This window comes from Phoenix dactylifera, chromosome 5 (genome assembly GCF_009389715.1).
Source record: "Phoenix dactylifera cultivar Barhee BC4 chromosome 5, palm_55x_up_171113_PBpolish2nd_filt_p, whole genome shotgun sequence".
Taxonomy (NCBI): domain Eukaryota; kingdom Viridiplantae; phylum Streptophyta; class Magnoliopsida; order Arecales; family Arecaceae; genus Phoenix; species Phoenix dactylifera.
Window position 1 is genome coordinate 8053683 of NC_052396.1, and position 15575 is coordinate 8069257.

Consider the following 15575-nt stretch of genomic DNA (forward strand, 5'->3'; position numbering starts at 1 on the left):
TTAGTAATTGCAATCTAATGGTTTTCTAGTTGCAAAAATAATAAAATATGTGAGTCCAAAATGTGATCACAATTCACAGGACAGGAGTAAGGCAAAAGCCACAGAGCCACCCAATGTCGGAAGCACTGGAGTCTGGAACATACACAAGCTACCCACGAGTCAAATCAATATCAATGTGGGTGCTCCGTGCTCCTCATTTCCATTTCCAAAACAAAGTAGTTAGCGTCTTGGTCATAGAAGCTGCTTTGGAAAACAGGGCACTTCTCACTTCTCAGACTGCTTTATATTCTTTCTTCTAAGACCCTTTCCATATGCAGTAGTAAACAAACAAAAAATATTCAGCTTATAAACTGTCTACATGATTATCCAAAGAGATAGATGCATGGTTGGAAATAGCTAAGTGATTGCAATTGCTTCTCTGCTATCATCCTGTTAAAAAGAAAAACAAAACGACATGTTTCAATGCTGTTTGGAAGGGAAATGGAAAGAAAATAAGTTAAAAAAAATGGTTGCTCGGCGATCACTAAAGCTGAAAAAAGGGCTGATTAACACCGACAAAGCTGCAGATATGCTCATTCATGTAATAACAGAAAACAATTTTACTAATTGCAATCTGATGGTTTTCTAGTTGCAAAAATAATAAAATATGAGAGTCCAAAATGTGATCACAATTCACAGGACAGGAGTAAGGCAAAAGCCACAGAGCCACCCAATGTCAGAAGCACTGGAACATACACAAGCTACCCACGAGTCAAATCAATATCAATGTGGGTGCTCCGTGCTCCTCATTTCCATTTCCAAAACAAAGTTGTTAGTGTCTTGGTCATAGAAGCTGCTTTGGAAAACAAGGCACTTCTCAGACTGCTTTATATTCTTTCTTCTAAGACCCTTTCCATATGCAGTAGCAAACAAACAAAAAATATTCAGCATATAAACTGTCTACATGATTATCCAAAGAGATAGATGCATGGTTGGAAATAGCTAAGTGATTGCAATTGCTTCTCTGCTATCATCCTGTTAAAAAGAAAAACAAAACGACATGTTTCAATGCTGTTTGGAAGGGAAATGGAAAGAAATAGAAGTATCTACTGTACGAATAGTTGTGTATGACATCATGCGACAATAGATATTTTTAGAATAAGGGCTAAGCACTATTAGACATGTTAGCAATTCAATCGAAACAAACCAAGCTTGGTAGCCTCACTATGAATAGGATTCAACATTGGCCGAGCATTGAGTTGATTGAATTTCATTGTAGGAACTTGAGTTTATGACATCTTCTACAATCTCATCTAGCTCGGCCTCCTCAACATCTACATTGAAATATTACAATAATTAATAATAAATTCATTCAAAAAATAATAAAAATATAATTAATAAAATATATACCTTTTTTTTCAAACACCCAATCTCGAGTACAAATCAAGGCCTCGGCAATATCCGGTTTAAGTGCACTACGATACTTATCAAGTACTCGCCCACCGATACTAAAAGCAGATTCAGAGGCGACCGTAGATATTGGAATAGTTAGAATATCACGTGCCATAAGAGAAAGTTGAGGATAATGAGACTGCTTGGTTTTCCAAAAGTCAAGAATATCCAAATTGGACCTCCTATCAACTCTAGGCTCATCCAAATATAATTCCAATTGAGACTTCTATGCAGTAGTCACAAAATCAAAGCTTTCAAATGTATCAAAATCCTACATTATTGAAAAAAATGGAATGAGTTATTTATAAGAAACAATATCATATACAAGTATAATATATTTAATTTAGAAAAAAAAGTTTTATATTACCTTAAAAGCATCTGCTTTTCTACATGCCACAGAAGTTTCAGATGAAGTACCAATCTCCATATCTCCATGAGTTGATGTGCTAGTAGAACAAGTTTTAGAAGAAGCAAGCATATACTGATTAAAGAGAGAAAACATACAATCACGGATGCGCATGCTCTCAGTAGAATCATACCCATTCAACTTCTTATAACAATACTCCACAAACTGAAATTTGTATCGAGGATCCAAAATAACTGCCATGGCCAAGATTAAGCTATGATCTGACCAATACTTTTCAAATTTTCCATACATCTGCCGTGTCATTCTTTGTATGAAAGCATCTGTACTCTGCATCTCTTGCCTTAAAGTAAGCTCAATCAAGAAAACTTGAGAAAAATACATGTTTGATGTAGGATATTTAGCTCCAGAGAATAATAAAGTAGCATCATAGAATACACACAACAACTTGCTAATCTTCTCAACTTTACCCCACTCCTCTTCAGATGGACAATGCTTGTAATTAGAGTCACTTAATTTCAAATGAAGAAAGGCACGACGGTAAAAGAGAGCACTCTCTAGCATCAGAAAAGTTGAATTCCATCTTGTAGGAACATCCTGCTTTAAGCCTTTTTTACTTTCCAAAGAAACTTGTTTAACACATTTCAAAAATTTTTGTTTCCGAACTTGTGAACCTCTCACATATTTAATACTTTCACGAACTTTGAAGATGGGTTCATCTATCTCTTTTAATCCCTCTTATACAATTAAGTTAAGAATATGAGCACAACATCGGACATGAAAAAACTCACCATCTGAGTACAGTGCATTATTCAAATTAAGTTGGTTCTTTAGCATGTCAACAAAAACATCATTTACCGATGCATTATCCAAAGTCATGCAATATAATTTCTTTTCAATCCCCCAATCAATCAACAAAGCATGAATTATTTCACATAAAGATATGCCATTATGTGGAGGAGGCATGAATTATTTCAATCCCCCTAAAGGCGTCGATTCATTTGCCCTATCATCAACACTCTCTGACTCCATCTATATCATATAATTTAAAATTATATCAGAATACCAATTTAGAAATAAAATGAGTAGCTAAAAGAAAAAAAAATATAATTCACTCTTCTATTAGAATCATAAAATGTTACTCTATCTAACATGAAAATGTTTCTTTAGCAGTAGAATGAATCTTCAAAACAACTATAGCTTATGTACAGAGTCTGAAGTCATGATTCCACATGAATCAGAGTAGACGGTTGACATTTATCAAAGGTAGAGAAAGAAAACAGAAAACAGTTTTGATATTGCATCTTATAAACAAATAAGAAAGATTTTCTTAAAACATTAACAGCTAATTGCAAATTACTAACTCCGACCTGAACCACGTGACTGACAAGCCAGCATTTGGATTTCGCTATAGCACACAAATACACAATGAAACATACGAGCATCTAGGTACTGGGAGAAGAAACAATCTTGGTCCTCAAACACAAACAACTTCAAGTCAAAGCATCTCAAACAATGAAAATGAGGCAGCGCTATTAATCATAAACGAGCCAGGAAAAAAATTGATTGACTGAAAAGAAAAAAAATTATTGTATCCATATAGAAGTACAAAATTTAATTAAGCAAAGAGGAAAAACAAATATGTGAACAAGATTAATCTGTATGACGTTAAATCCTATGGAAAGAGGCAACAACTGCACAACCTGTTTGCAAAATCCCAAGGCAGAAGCAAAACAGGAGTTACAGCACGGTTAAAATAAGAGAAATAAAGGAAGATTTTTGCTTGGCGGACCAAAGTAAGTCCATCCATCCCCAGATCCCCTTCCCCAAGGTAAAAAAAAAATCCAAAAAAAAGCCCTAAGGAAGAGGAGAAAAGAACAAAAGGAAAGAGCAAAGGAAGAGCGAGACGAGAAGGAGGTAGCGGAGCGCTCACATGGCGGTTGCCGAAGAGAATCTTGACGGAGTACTTGTGCGGGGCGGAAGTGGCGGTGCTCTCGTCGCCCCTCTCTTCCGACTACTCTGCGGAGATACTACTGCGAGGAGGAGGAGCCGAGGAGGCCTGCGCTGCACGGGGAGGCGGAAGTAGCCGGCACGGGGGAGGAGAGGGCGGAGGTCCGGAGGAGGGGGGAAGAGGGACATGCAAAGAACTCGGGCGGCGGCGGCGCTAGAGCTAACCCTAAGTCCTAACCCTAAAGGGAATGTGGAGTGATGGTCTGATGGAGTCGCGATTCGTGAATAACTGAATCGGCGATTCGTGAAATTAGGCAGACGCGGGGAGCTGGACCGACGCGGGGAGCTGGGCCGAGCGGTGAGTTGGGCCGAGCGGTAGCCCGTAGGCCTTGTGGAATGTGGGCCTGTGGTCTTTATTTCCTTATTTATCAGCCCAAAAATTAAACAGGTTATACGGGTTAAACGGGTCAGACATCTAAAACCCGTATCCGACCCAATTACTAAACAGGTTAAATGGGTCGACCCGAACCCGTTTACGACCCGAACCCGTTTAGGCCAAACCCAAACCTGTTTATGGTGGGTCGAACACGGGTCGGGTTGGCGGGTCGGGTCATTTTTTGCCACCCCTACTAGTTGGGCGCAGGCCATTGTACTGCCACGACTGTGGACTGCTAGAGCTGTCAATTGTGGGGACTATCAATTCTTGTCGATATGTGCTGATTGTTTTTTCGGCTGATGGCTCTTTGGTTGATCGGCTCCTCAATTGGGGTCAAGGTAGCTCATTTTGGTCAGTCGGCTGCCCAGCTGGAGCCGAGGTTGTTTTTCTATAGTCGAAAACATAGGTTGGCATCGATAATAGTCATCCATGGCTGAAAGGTAGGCGGCCAAGATTGAGTGTGCCGTGCCAAATATGGAGATGCACCTGAAGAAGAGCCTTGGATTCTCAGGGAATCCGGACAGCTAGAATTTTAGGGAGTTCCAGCGATATGGTGGAATATATTTTTTTGCATTATATCTATCACTTTGCATGGAAGCCCCAAGCAAATACCCAACAAGTCGACCTACTTAATAGTCAGCCATCTTGTTGCTCAGCAGTTCAATGGCAATAACCTTTGACATGAGGGTTGGTATTGCTGACAGTTCTCCTCCCCCCTCCCCTCACACCCTTATATTTTTGGAGGAATTATTCTCTCCATGGCCGTGCACGCCACCGATCATAATCGCTCATTTTTATGAGCCTCATTCATTAAATATGCATCTAGGTGCATCGTGGTTGTGATTGGCGTGGCGTGGTGCATAAAGTGTTAGGAATATTTTCTCATATTTTTGGCCCTTAATTGGATGTGGCTGGAATTTGAAGTCTTTGAGATAAGATTGGCTGTTTAAATTATTGGAAAATTGCTAGGTAGGTTCGATAAATGGAGGGATATGGCATTCTTTATTGGTTCCTATGCGTTACAAGCGCATATAAGTGTTTCTTGAACAATTAGATAGCTTTTTTGTACCGAAAAGAATAAAAAAAAAACAATTAGATAACTTTTTCGCTGTTTCCATTAGATAACAACTTAGATCCGTGAGATCTCTGATCTCACTCCCTTAAAATTTTGATCTCCAATATCATGAACTCTAAGAATCTCGCATCTTTCTTCTACCGGCCAGTATTTTTCCAAATAGATTTTAGCTATTTAGAAATCAAGCAGTACTAGAAATCCAAACTGAAAAAGGGAGTGAAAAAAAGGGAGTAAGAAGGGAAACGAGAAAGTAGACGTGTCTTCCCATCAGCCCAGTTCTCTTTTTTTTAAAAAAAAAAAAAAAAATCTCTCTCCATGCGGTTTTAGTATAAAAAACAAGTTCCCCCTCCGACTTAAAACTTTGTTGTTTCAACCTTTCTTTTCATACTCGTGTCTTGACCGTTTAAGAGACTAAGAAAGGATGAGAATGTTAGCAACACGATCTTATAGAAGTCACAAGATTGATTTGGTTGCATCATATTAGTTGTATTACACTTTAGAACAAACAAACATAGAAAACTTCCTTGTTTTTGTGAAACTCTCTCTTCTAAATTTCTTTTGTAATTTCTTTTTCATACTTGTGCTCTCAAGTGTTTAAGAGACCAAGGATGAGAAAGCATCACGAGCTTATGGTGGTCAAAAGATTAATTCTTTGGTGCAGCATGTTAGCTGCATTACACTCAAATGACAAACTAATATAGCAATTCTATTCATAACCTTATAAATGTTGCCTCCACCCTGGCTCCGAGATACAGCATGGCAGCCAAGCCAACCGAAGGATTTACCGTATTAGCTCCTTCAGAAAGCCACGTACATCCATGAGAAAGAGCAGGAAGTCAGGATAATTGACACAAAAACTGTGTGAAAAGATAACCATAACAAACAGTGAAAAGTGTGGTGTCTCCTCAGAGTAATTAACATTCCCAGGCTTCCTGAAAAAAATCCATCTTGCGCAAATACTTCATGCTTTTCGTCATCATCATCACCAACTCAAAGGCTGGCCGATGCACCACCATTATGGATGCTCCTTTGATGAACACCCACAAGAACATCTTTGAATCGGCCTACCGGTCCTAGCATCCTGCTCATTCTCTGTCAAAATGTGATCCAATTTTTAGTGACCAAAACAACAAAACAGAAGCATGAAGACAGCAAATTGCAACAGTTTAACGCGAGTTACAAGCAGCAGATAGTATTAGAGAAGCAAAATTTTTCATACTATAGGGAACCTCTAAACTGCTTGGGTATAAAGATAAATCCATCACCATCATCTTTGTTGTATAGGCCACGGATAAAAGGATACCTTACCTGATGACATTTGTGCACCCCACCCACAGAAATTTGGAACCATTTTTTAACAACTCAGGCGATTACTTTTCATTTACATGGCTCCCTAACTTAAATGCTCCTTGTTCCTTCGAGGTTTTAGATGAACAGAACAATCAGATTCACTTGTGCAGTACCATGCAAGGAGCTACTTGTTAAGTGCCAATAAATCTGATTCTGAATGCAGCTTGACGGAGAAAGCAGTGCCATGATGATGCACAACCCTAAAACCGTTCAGATATCTCTACTCTCACTGGGGTTCTGCCCGTAAGGGCACACCACCCAAGAACATGGCCCATGATATCTTGCATTGATTACAAAGATGCATCAGAGGTATCAGTCGAACTGTTTCCTTTGACATTATTATTTGTAGGAGAGAGATTCAAAAGGCAAGGAAGAAATAAATGGTACTAATTCTGCAAGTGATAGGTGCACGCTACTACAGATGAAATATAATCCAGAAAGGATTGGCGTATGATCCAATTATTTGCATGTAATACAAGAGTCTTAATTAAAAATCATAGGGACATCTCTTCAGAGCTGAGGATGGATGGTGAATCTCTCATTCAGAATCAGCACCACAGCCCATAATGTCATGCATAACATGTTAAAGAAACTGAATCATCAATATTTAGATAAGATCACGAGAGGCTGCCTCAATCCAAACGAGGCATCAACAACGTGCCAAGGGACACTCAATAATTTGAAATAAAGAAAAAAGTGCTCTGAAGCACAATATCTTGCAGTATTGATAACAATTAAAACATCACTTTCATCATTGATACCAAAGGGCATGCATGGTGCATGCCTCATTAATCTGAGAGCGGATTATGTGAATGTCAAGCGTGGCCATGTGAGATAAGATGGTTGGGATTATAATTGTGCCATTTCACGGAAGGATGGACTACTTGACCGTAACAGACAGCTGAGATCTCATCAAAAGAGAAAATAGTTCGTAGAGATGGTTAAACTATCTATGATAAGGGGTGCTGGATGATCAAGCAATTTTTTTCCTTTGGGATTCAGTGTATGCAGTTTCACTTAAAACACAAATATCAAACAACTAACTGATCATAACAGACAGCGAAGATCTCATCAAAAGAGAAAAATGGTTCATAGAGATAGTTGAGCTGTCTTATGATAAGGGGTCGTTAACGATTATAAGAAATATTTTCCCCTCTGGGCTTCAAAGTGTATGCAGTTTCACTTAAAAGACGAATATCAAACAAAACTATACAAGCTGAGAAGCATGAAACATCAATAGATTTGTTGCAAGGCTAGAAATCCTAGTCTTAATTGTAAGGAAAGTACTCATGTGATGTTTCAGTTAACATTTCAAATGTCAAAACACAAACAATCAGATAAATTGTTGACAATAACAGTACCTCGGTTAAAAGCCCAGCAGTCAAGGGTTCACAGATGAGGGGCTATTAAAAGACTCCCACACCAAACAGGCAAACACAAACTAGTAGGAAAATGCAATGACTAAAAAATACAAAGTTAGAAAAAAAAATTGATTACATAATTGGAAAGTGTAAAAAAAACAAACAGTGGCTTTTTTGCAATAACTAAAAACAAGTTACAGAAAACATGATTGCATAATTGGAATGTTAAAGAAAATCAAATAGTGGCTTTCCTGTCAATGCCAAAGCCAGGGTTAACACGACAATGAAGAAAGTTAAAAAAAAAATGATTGCATAATTGGAGAGCAAAAAATGAAAAACATTGAAACGGTGACTTTCTTGCAATGACTAAGAGAAGTTGACCAAAAATATATTCATTGCATAATTGGAAAGTTAAGGAAAATGAAACGGTGGCTTTCCCGTCAACGCCAACGCCAGGGCGAACACCACAATAACGATGAAGTAGAAGAAGACGGAGATCCAAAACAAGAGAGTTACACACCCACAAATACAGCTATGGCTAACACTGTATAGTAACATTTAACAATACAGCATATACAGACAATATGGACCAACTTGAAAGAAGATATCAAATTATCTAATGTACTTTAGACCATAAGTTTATCTTTAATAAAGATGCACAAATGGCTCAGCAGTTAAAAGAGAGAGTATTGGCAGCACTAATATTAAGCAAGAAGAGGAAAAGCAATGGTAAGATCAAAGCATGTGAGAAAAAAGGAATACTTACTTTAGATTAAAAAAATGTTCCTGTAGGGCATGTTTTCACTAGTTTCAAAATAAATACGTCATAGAGGGCTAATGTGCATGCCATTGGGACCACATGTGTAATACTATACCCACAAGCAGGTTTAGCATGCTACCATTTTTGTGCTGATATTACGGCTCTTCATTGGCAGCATTCTTTAACTTAGAAAACCAATTCCGATCATGCGCTGCCACATCAGCCTCTAAACCGGAGCATGCAAGAAAGTGTGCATGAAGAAAGTATTTTACAGGAGCTTAGAATCAATCATTAATATACTAAGCAAGTATTATTATAATATTTACTTCAACAATAACAACATATAGCTGTTGGGTGAGTATCCTCATAAGTTCACTGCCCTGACACTCAACCTCCAGCTATTTAAGGGTTACTAAAAGGTACTCAAGACTACTTAGAGTCGGGAAAGAGTTAGAGAATATAACCATGTTGAAAGTCTTTAAAAATCAATTTCAATCATACATTGCCACATCAGCAGGCAGATGAGAGTGCATTTAGCCTGTGCAAGATCACAATATTTTGCAGGAGCTTAGCATTAATGATTCAAATATTAAGCTAGGTACATGGTAAAATGTCAGTACATCAGCAACTTCAGCTTTTGGATGAACTTTTCATGAGTTCATTGCCCTGGTACATGCTACTTCAGCCACCCAATGCAAGTGGCTACCTAGGACTGTTATACTTAGAAAAAGAGTTTGAGGCTGTAATAATGTTTGAGACGTAACTATTATCAATTTATCATCATATTCAACTACCAAAAATGAAGTAACCCTTTTGAAAAAGGCTAAGAAAAAAGACAATGTTTTGTTTTTCTGCAATTTATTATTCTCCATTGACACTGTTGACAATAAAAGTGCTTCCCAATTTGTTTAACAAAAATTATATGATTTGCAAATAAGCTGTTTGATAAAATAAAAAATCTTGCTTGCTATAATTACATCAAATGATAAACTTTGCAACAAAGACTATAACCGAAGGATATCTGACAAAGGAATTCAAAGATAACCAAACTGCAGAGTGCAAATTACTCCCATTTTCCATGCATTCCAACTGCACATGAAAATTTCTGGGCTAGAAACAGAAATAGAATTTTCATGAAACTGTTATATTTAACTGAATCACCATATAAATAGATGAGAAAAGTCTATGACTTTGCAAAAAACTTAGATGTGTGCCAAATACAGATTTATTTCATAATTTCACCACTTAGTAAACTAAGTTAAAATCCTTGATTTAGTTAAGGCTATGATTTAACAAGCAACCTACCAAACTTGCCAAGCTTCATATAGCAATTTTGGCTCTACAAACACCCACTATGCCTGCAATGTGACTTCTAATTAATTGATGCAAGTTGGCTTGGAGATAGACCAATGCATGAATAAGCGCAAGCAGTAATGTAAACCCAAGAAAGAGGTTGATGGTTACAGGATAAAGCTGGAGTAATGCAAAAAGTTAACAAAATACAGATTGTACCCAACTGATAACAGGTCAAAACTTCAAAGACTGGTTTACTAAGAAATACACATAAAATCAAAAGATGAGCAGAATACCATTATTAAGTTTGTCAAACAAGCTTCTTTGACATGTTGGAATCATTCAGATCGGAGTCCAGAAAGAAATCACCAAAATACTAGGAGTTTTGCAGAGATGGATTAATCTCTCAGCTGTTGCATGATTCAACATAGTTGACTGACCAAACCAGCCTTGGATTTTTTTGGGGCTTTCTAACGTCAATCAACCTCATCACAAGAGTCCAATTTGAGATTACTAATGAGTTTTCCAACATTTCAAGGCTCCTTGAAGTAAACTAAGAACATATGGATTTTAATCAAGTTGTATATATTTATTACATTTTTTAGTTTGATACCATAAATTAATATACATAGCATCAACTGGTTAACAGAAACTGAATAGAACATTAGACATTAAGGTGGATTCTGCCAAATAACCTTTATAGTTCAGAATCCCCTCACCTTCTGCTTATATCCTTCTTTCTCCCTCCCAAAGACTCTTCTCACTCTCCTTTCAACATTAGTATATAGAAAACCACCATACCCCCTTACAAACCTTTCAAAAAGTATCATCTGGGTTATGGGTTCTGCTGATCTTAAACTAGTTATGACAATCTATGCTAGACCAGTAATTCAAATTTGAAATTCAAGTCCTAGGAATGACCATCATCATTCAGTAGAAATAATCAGAGAGAATTACATTGAAGATGAGAAAAGAGAAGCACAAAAAATGGGGAGATAAGGGCGAAAACAAATACTTGAGGAAGTTATATCATCATCAACTGCAGATACGAAGTCAACAAAGCATTTATAAACTCTTTTTTCAATTCAAGTACCTGTGATATGTGATATATACATAAATCTTCAACTAAAATTTATTCCCAACCAACCACATTAGCATAAATTAAGAGCCTAACTCATATAATACATAAGGTAGATTAATAACATCTCACCTAGAATTAAATAAGGTTTGTTAATAAGTTGCTAATGATGAGAAAAAAGAAACCAATAAATAGAATAGCAATCCAAGTTAAAGTTTAAAAAGATGGACTGCTTACAATTTCATTTATAGTACTATTCCTATCATATTCTTAGCAAGGTTGTTAGCTTACCTCATCATTGATGCTAAACCGCAATTTAAGTTGATGAAGCTGCCATTTTTCTCGCCGCCACCGCTGCCCAAGAATTACGAACCCCATTAAAGCAGCAGCCACACAGACAGACCAAAATGTGTTTGCCTCCTTTGCATGACGATACAAAGATGCTGCATGCCTTTTCCACCATGCTTCGCAAGGAAGGCCAGATTCATCAGACTTATCCTCTTCGTTCTTCTTTGCATACTTTGGAGGAGATTCCAAATTTTGGGGAGAATGTTCATAGAACTCACTGCCCTCAGTATGAGGCACTGACTCACTTCTGCCTGTTTCAGCATGAGAAGAACTAAATTCAGGACCCAGATACATATCCTGCTCTTCCCCAATCAAATTTATCTCTTGCAATCCCTTCCCCTCTTCATCCTCCATACCATACTGAATTCCATGTGGGGGATCATCAGATTTACTTTGCACATTTTCTTCACTCATTTTATGGAGTTCATTATCATCCTCGGCAATGTTCTCTTTCTGACCCTCTGCTTCACTTTGAATTTCACTGAATTCTATTTCTATTGGTAGATTCTCATGCTCACTTGGTGGAAATACAAAGTGATCAGACATAAATAATTTGCCAGAAGATTCACTTTCATTTTTGTTGAACTCCTTGCCTTTATTCTCATCAGCTGGGTCAAATTCGTTTGGACCAGGTGCAGCAGCATAGGTGGATGCAGTTAGAGACACAACTTCCCAGTCAGCTCCACGGGACGGTGTGCCGTCTCCCTCCTCATCGTCTGCCATTTCCCAAAACCTAACTAGACTATCATCATAAGTTCAACAAGATTCAGTTTAACACAATAATGATCTTGCCATATATATTAATACATTGAATTGATGGAGGGAGTTGGGTAAAGATGGCAACAACACAAGAAAGTGTCTTTCTGAATTTGCCCAGATGCTAGACCAATTCAGTCATTTTCAAAATAAAAATCTTTAAGGACTGTATTTATATTAATCAAGATCCACCGTTAGGTATTTTATCAAAGTGGTTAAAAAAATATAATCAGCAATTTGTTTTTTAAAAAAATAGAACCTACCAAAGATAATCATGAATATTTTCAGAATCCAACAGGAAAAAAAAACAAGAAAGAGAAAAGTCCTGAAGGCACATTCAATAAAGCAATCAAAAGATAGTATTAACTATTAAGAATCACATGTTTCTCAATGGCTGAATTTCCCAACAGCCCAAAACATTCAAGCAGTCCCCCTTTCATATGATGTCTTGCTGTCTATGGTTAGCATCAAATTGTGTTTTACTATCTAGAGTTGACAAGGGGCCCAACAAACAGTTGCATCCACATCCAAATAAATTGCATTCAGATAAACTAAATTATAACACGACTAATTCTAATGAATGCTGTTTATAAATCGTATTGAGAATAACCAAATCAAACAGCAAATGCAAGACATTTTACCTCATTCTATATGTAGGTAGATGCGCATCATCATATAATTATCAAAGCTTAACCAAATCCTTTCATTCCATACAATTTACAACCAAATGGAATTTTAAAAAAACTTTAAACGAAATGATGACAGTTGTTTTCCTCAATGCACATCCACCTATTCATAATTATAAAAGGGGTAATCCAAAAAACCCTAATTTCCTAGAAATTCAAATTCCAATAAGGTGATCCAACTCTTATCAAATAAAACCAATTGTTCGATCGACGAAAACCCACATGGATCTTGAAACAAATCAGAACCTAAGCATCCAACCGAATAACATCGAGTAACCAGAATCAAATAAAAAGAAAACCAAACTAATCTTGATAGATCCTCACACAGTCCAGGAGTAATTCGAATTACAGAAAGAAGAAGAAGAATCCCAAATTACGATTAAAAGTCATAACTTTAAGGGTTGCGTGCAAGAAAAATGGGAAAAAGAACTTGTCGATAAATCAAATCATCAAACCAACAAAGAGTTTTAAAAAGACGCGATTACTACCTTCAATGAGAGGTCCTCGTACGGAAACCTATAAGAAAGAGAGAGATCGGAGAATTTTCGAGTTCACGGGGCGAAGAAAACTTTGGGAGCAAAGGCTAATCGCGAGAAGTTTAATGCTGGAGAGATCCAGAACGGAACCAACCGGTAATGTCCGTTGGGAAACCGGCTGTAGGCGGTCGGCGGTGCCTCGAGTTAGGACGACGGCGTAAGAATATCTGTTGGCTTCTTGCCGTTGTACGACGATGGAAAGGGCAAAAAAAATACATATGATATGGCATTGTTCTGAGGGCACTCTGCGTCTCGGATGCCGGCATTTGGCCCATCGGATGTGCATAATTCAACCAAGCTGGAGATTTGAAGGATAGCTATAATTCTATCGGTTGAAGTGAAGAAAAAAAAATATAATAACCTAGAGAGATGCATAAACAAACTAGTATTTTATAAATAATTATGATTTTATTTAGCAAAATAAATGAGATCATGAGAGCTAATGAAAACGGAAGGAGTATTTGACGAACGATAGTGATGTTGTTATAGAGACATCTATGTAAACAACGAACAACCACGTCTCTTATTTAGTTGTCTTGCACAAAAAGTCCACTTCAAAGTCCTTAGCTAGTTACTAGAATAATTAAATTGAATAGTCAAACTAATCTTAATTTATCAAGTCAATGGAGGTATTCAACTAACAAAAGTGTTTTAAGAAATCCTAGTAGGTTGGGATATGGCAAGATTTATGTTGGTTTCATTTCACTGCTAAAACTTTACAAGGCTAATGACATCTTTCGCGACAAACTGAAATGTCATATTTCTATACTATATGAAGTACACTAGTTGACTTCAGTCAAACAAGAGTCGACCTCAAACAAAATAGAGTCGACTCTTGAATAGTCATAGAGAAAAGATAGAGAGCTAAAAAAATCATTACTTTGGCGAGTCAACCCATAGAAATCATGAGTCAACTCTAGCTAAACAAGAGTCAACCCTAGAAATAGATAAGTCAATCTTTGAACAGCCACAGTAAGAAGACAGAAAGTAGTGAAACTTAGTCTATTGAAGAGTGGGATTCTAAAAGTAACGAGGCGACACCAATCATCTGACGAGTCCACTTCTAAACTAAGAGAGCCAACTCTCCAAAAGCCACAGTAAAAAGACAGGGCACAACAAAAGCTGCAACAAGCTTGAGACAACTCTTGAAAATCACGAGTCGATTCTTAAGCGAGTTAACCCTAAAAATAGTGAGTTGACCCCTCTGCGCCTCGTAATAGTAATGACTAGTTTTTTCTATAAGTCACAGCGGCTATTTTTATCTCACAATAGCTCTTTTACCTATCTAATGATTGGGAGAGTGTTCCAACTATCTCCAAAGAGTATAAATGAATAAAAACACCCAAAAAAAAACAAAGCTTAAGCATTACAAGAAAAAATCCATAAGAGCAAGAAAGAGAAAGAAAAAGAAGAGAGATTCAAAAAGAATATTATTCAAGAGCATTTATAGTGAGATGAATGATCATATCCTCTAAAGTTGAGAGTTGGTGAAGCGCTTTCAAGATTAATCAAAGCCAACAATAGAGTCAAGCCTCCATTTATTATTTTGTATTTATTGTCTTGAAGTTATATTCATTGTGTCTGCACTTAATTCTTTTTATATTTTGCTGTAACAAGTTTCAGGGATTGAAACTTGGAAAAAGGTTCATTCAAACCTTAAATTGAATTGAGTTGGGCCTGGGATAGGCTTGGAGAAGGTTTAGATTGATTTTTTCGAAAAATAAACTGGGTTGATTGTGAGCCCAAGTAAAACAATCGGTGTAGATTTTGGTTGATTTTCTGAAAAAATAACTGGGTTGATTATGAATCCAACAAAATAATTAGGCTATAATCTCAGAAAAGATTATAGTGAAATTCTTAAGAAAGAAGTCTTACGGAGTGGACGTAGGTACAATGTTGGTATCGAACTGCTATAATTTTTTGTATTTGCATTGATTATTTTACTTGCATTTATCTTGAGTATATTTACTCATTAGTTTGTTGCTAAAGTCTATAATCTTCTGTCAAATTTTATTCTGCTGTATTATTAGCTAAAATTTTTTGAAAAATCCAATACACATTCTTCCTCTTGGGCTGCATAGTTGGGCAACATATTTGCATCTACTAACTGTGCAGCATATGAACTTGCCTTGCAAGATTAATTAGTGAACC

The 15575-nt window shown here is 37.0% G+C and overlaps 1 protein-coding gene and 1 long non-coding RNA gene across 7 annotated transcripts; both read right to left on the reverse strand.

Annotated features, from left to right (window-relative positions):
- Positions 1-550: 550 nt before the first annotated feature.
- On the reverse strand, positions 551-4014 carry LOC120110851. 4 transcript variants are annotated; one of them, XR_005511971.1, is made up of 5 exons: positions 3729-4014; positions 1799-2125; positions 1390-1702; positions 1205-1313; positions 551-1014 (listed from the first exon to the last, which is right to left on the reverse strand). It is a non-coding gene; the product is annotated as an uncharacterized LOC120110851 (long non-coding RNA). The 4 variants fall into 4 exon arrangements; XR_005511970.1 differs by having other exon boundaries at positions 1799-2827; XR_005511972.1 differs by lacking the exon at positions 3729-4014 and having other exon boundaries at positions 1187-1313; positions 1799-3688.
- Positions 4015-5883: 1869 nt separating this feature from the next.
- Positions 5884-13531, reverse strand: LOC103710357 (ATG8-interacting protein 1). 3 transcript variants are annotated; one of them, XM_008796036.4, is made up of 3 exons: positions 13377-13531; positions 11390-12188; positions 5884-6348 (listed from the first exon to the last, which is right to left on the reverse strand). In XM_008796036.4, the coding sequence occupies exons 2-3, from the start codon at positions 12167-12169 to the stop codon at positions 6247-6249; spliced, it is 882 nt and encodes a 293-aa protein (XP_008794258.1). In that variant the 5' UTR covers positions 12170-12188; positions 13377-13531; the 3' UTR covers positions 5884-6246. The 3 variants fall into 3 exon arrangements, with proteins under 3 accessions (XP_008794258.1, XP_008794259.1, XP_026661711.1); XM_008796037.4 differs by having other exon boundaries at positions 11390-12183; positions 13377-13478; XM_026805910.2 differs by having other exon boundaries at positions 11390-12179; positions 13377-13469.
- Between the last annotated feature and the right edge of the window lie 2044 nt (positions 13532-15575).

Coding starts and splice junctions, on each gene's coding strand:
- LOC103710357 (XM_008796036.4), bottom strand. CDS start 12,169: ATGGCAGACGATGAGGAGGGAGACGGCACACCGTCCCGTGGAGCTGAC. Junction 6,349..11,389: donor GGTTTAGCATCAATGATGAG/GTAAGCTAACAA, acceptor ACATTTTGACAG/AGAATGAGCAGGATGCTAGG.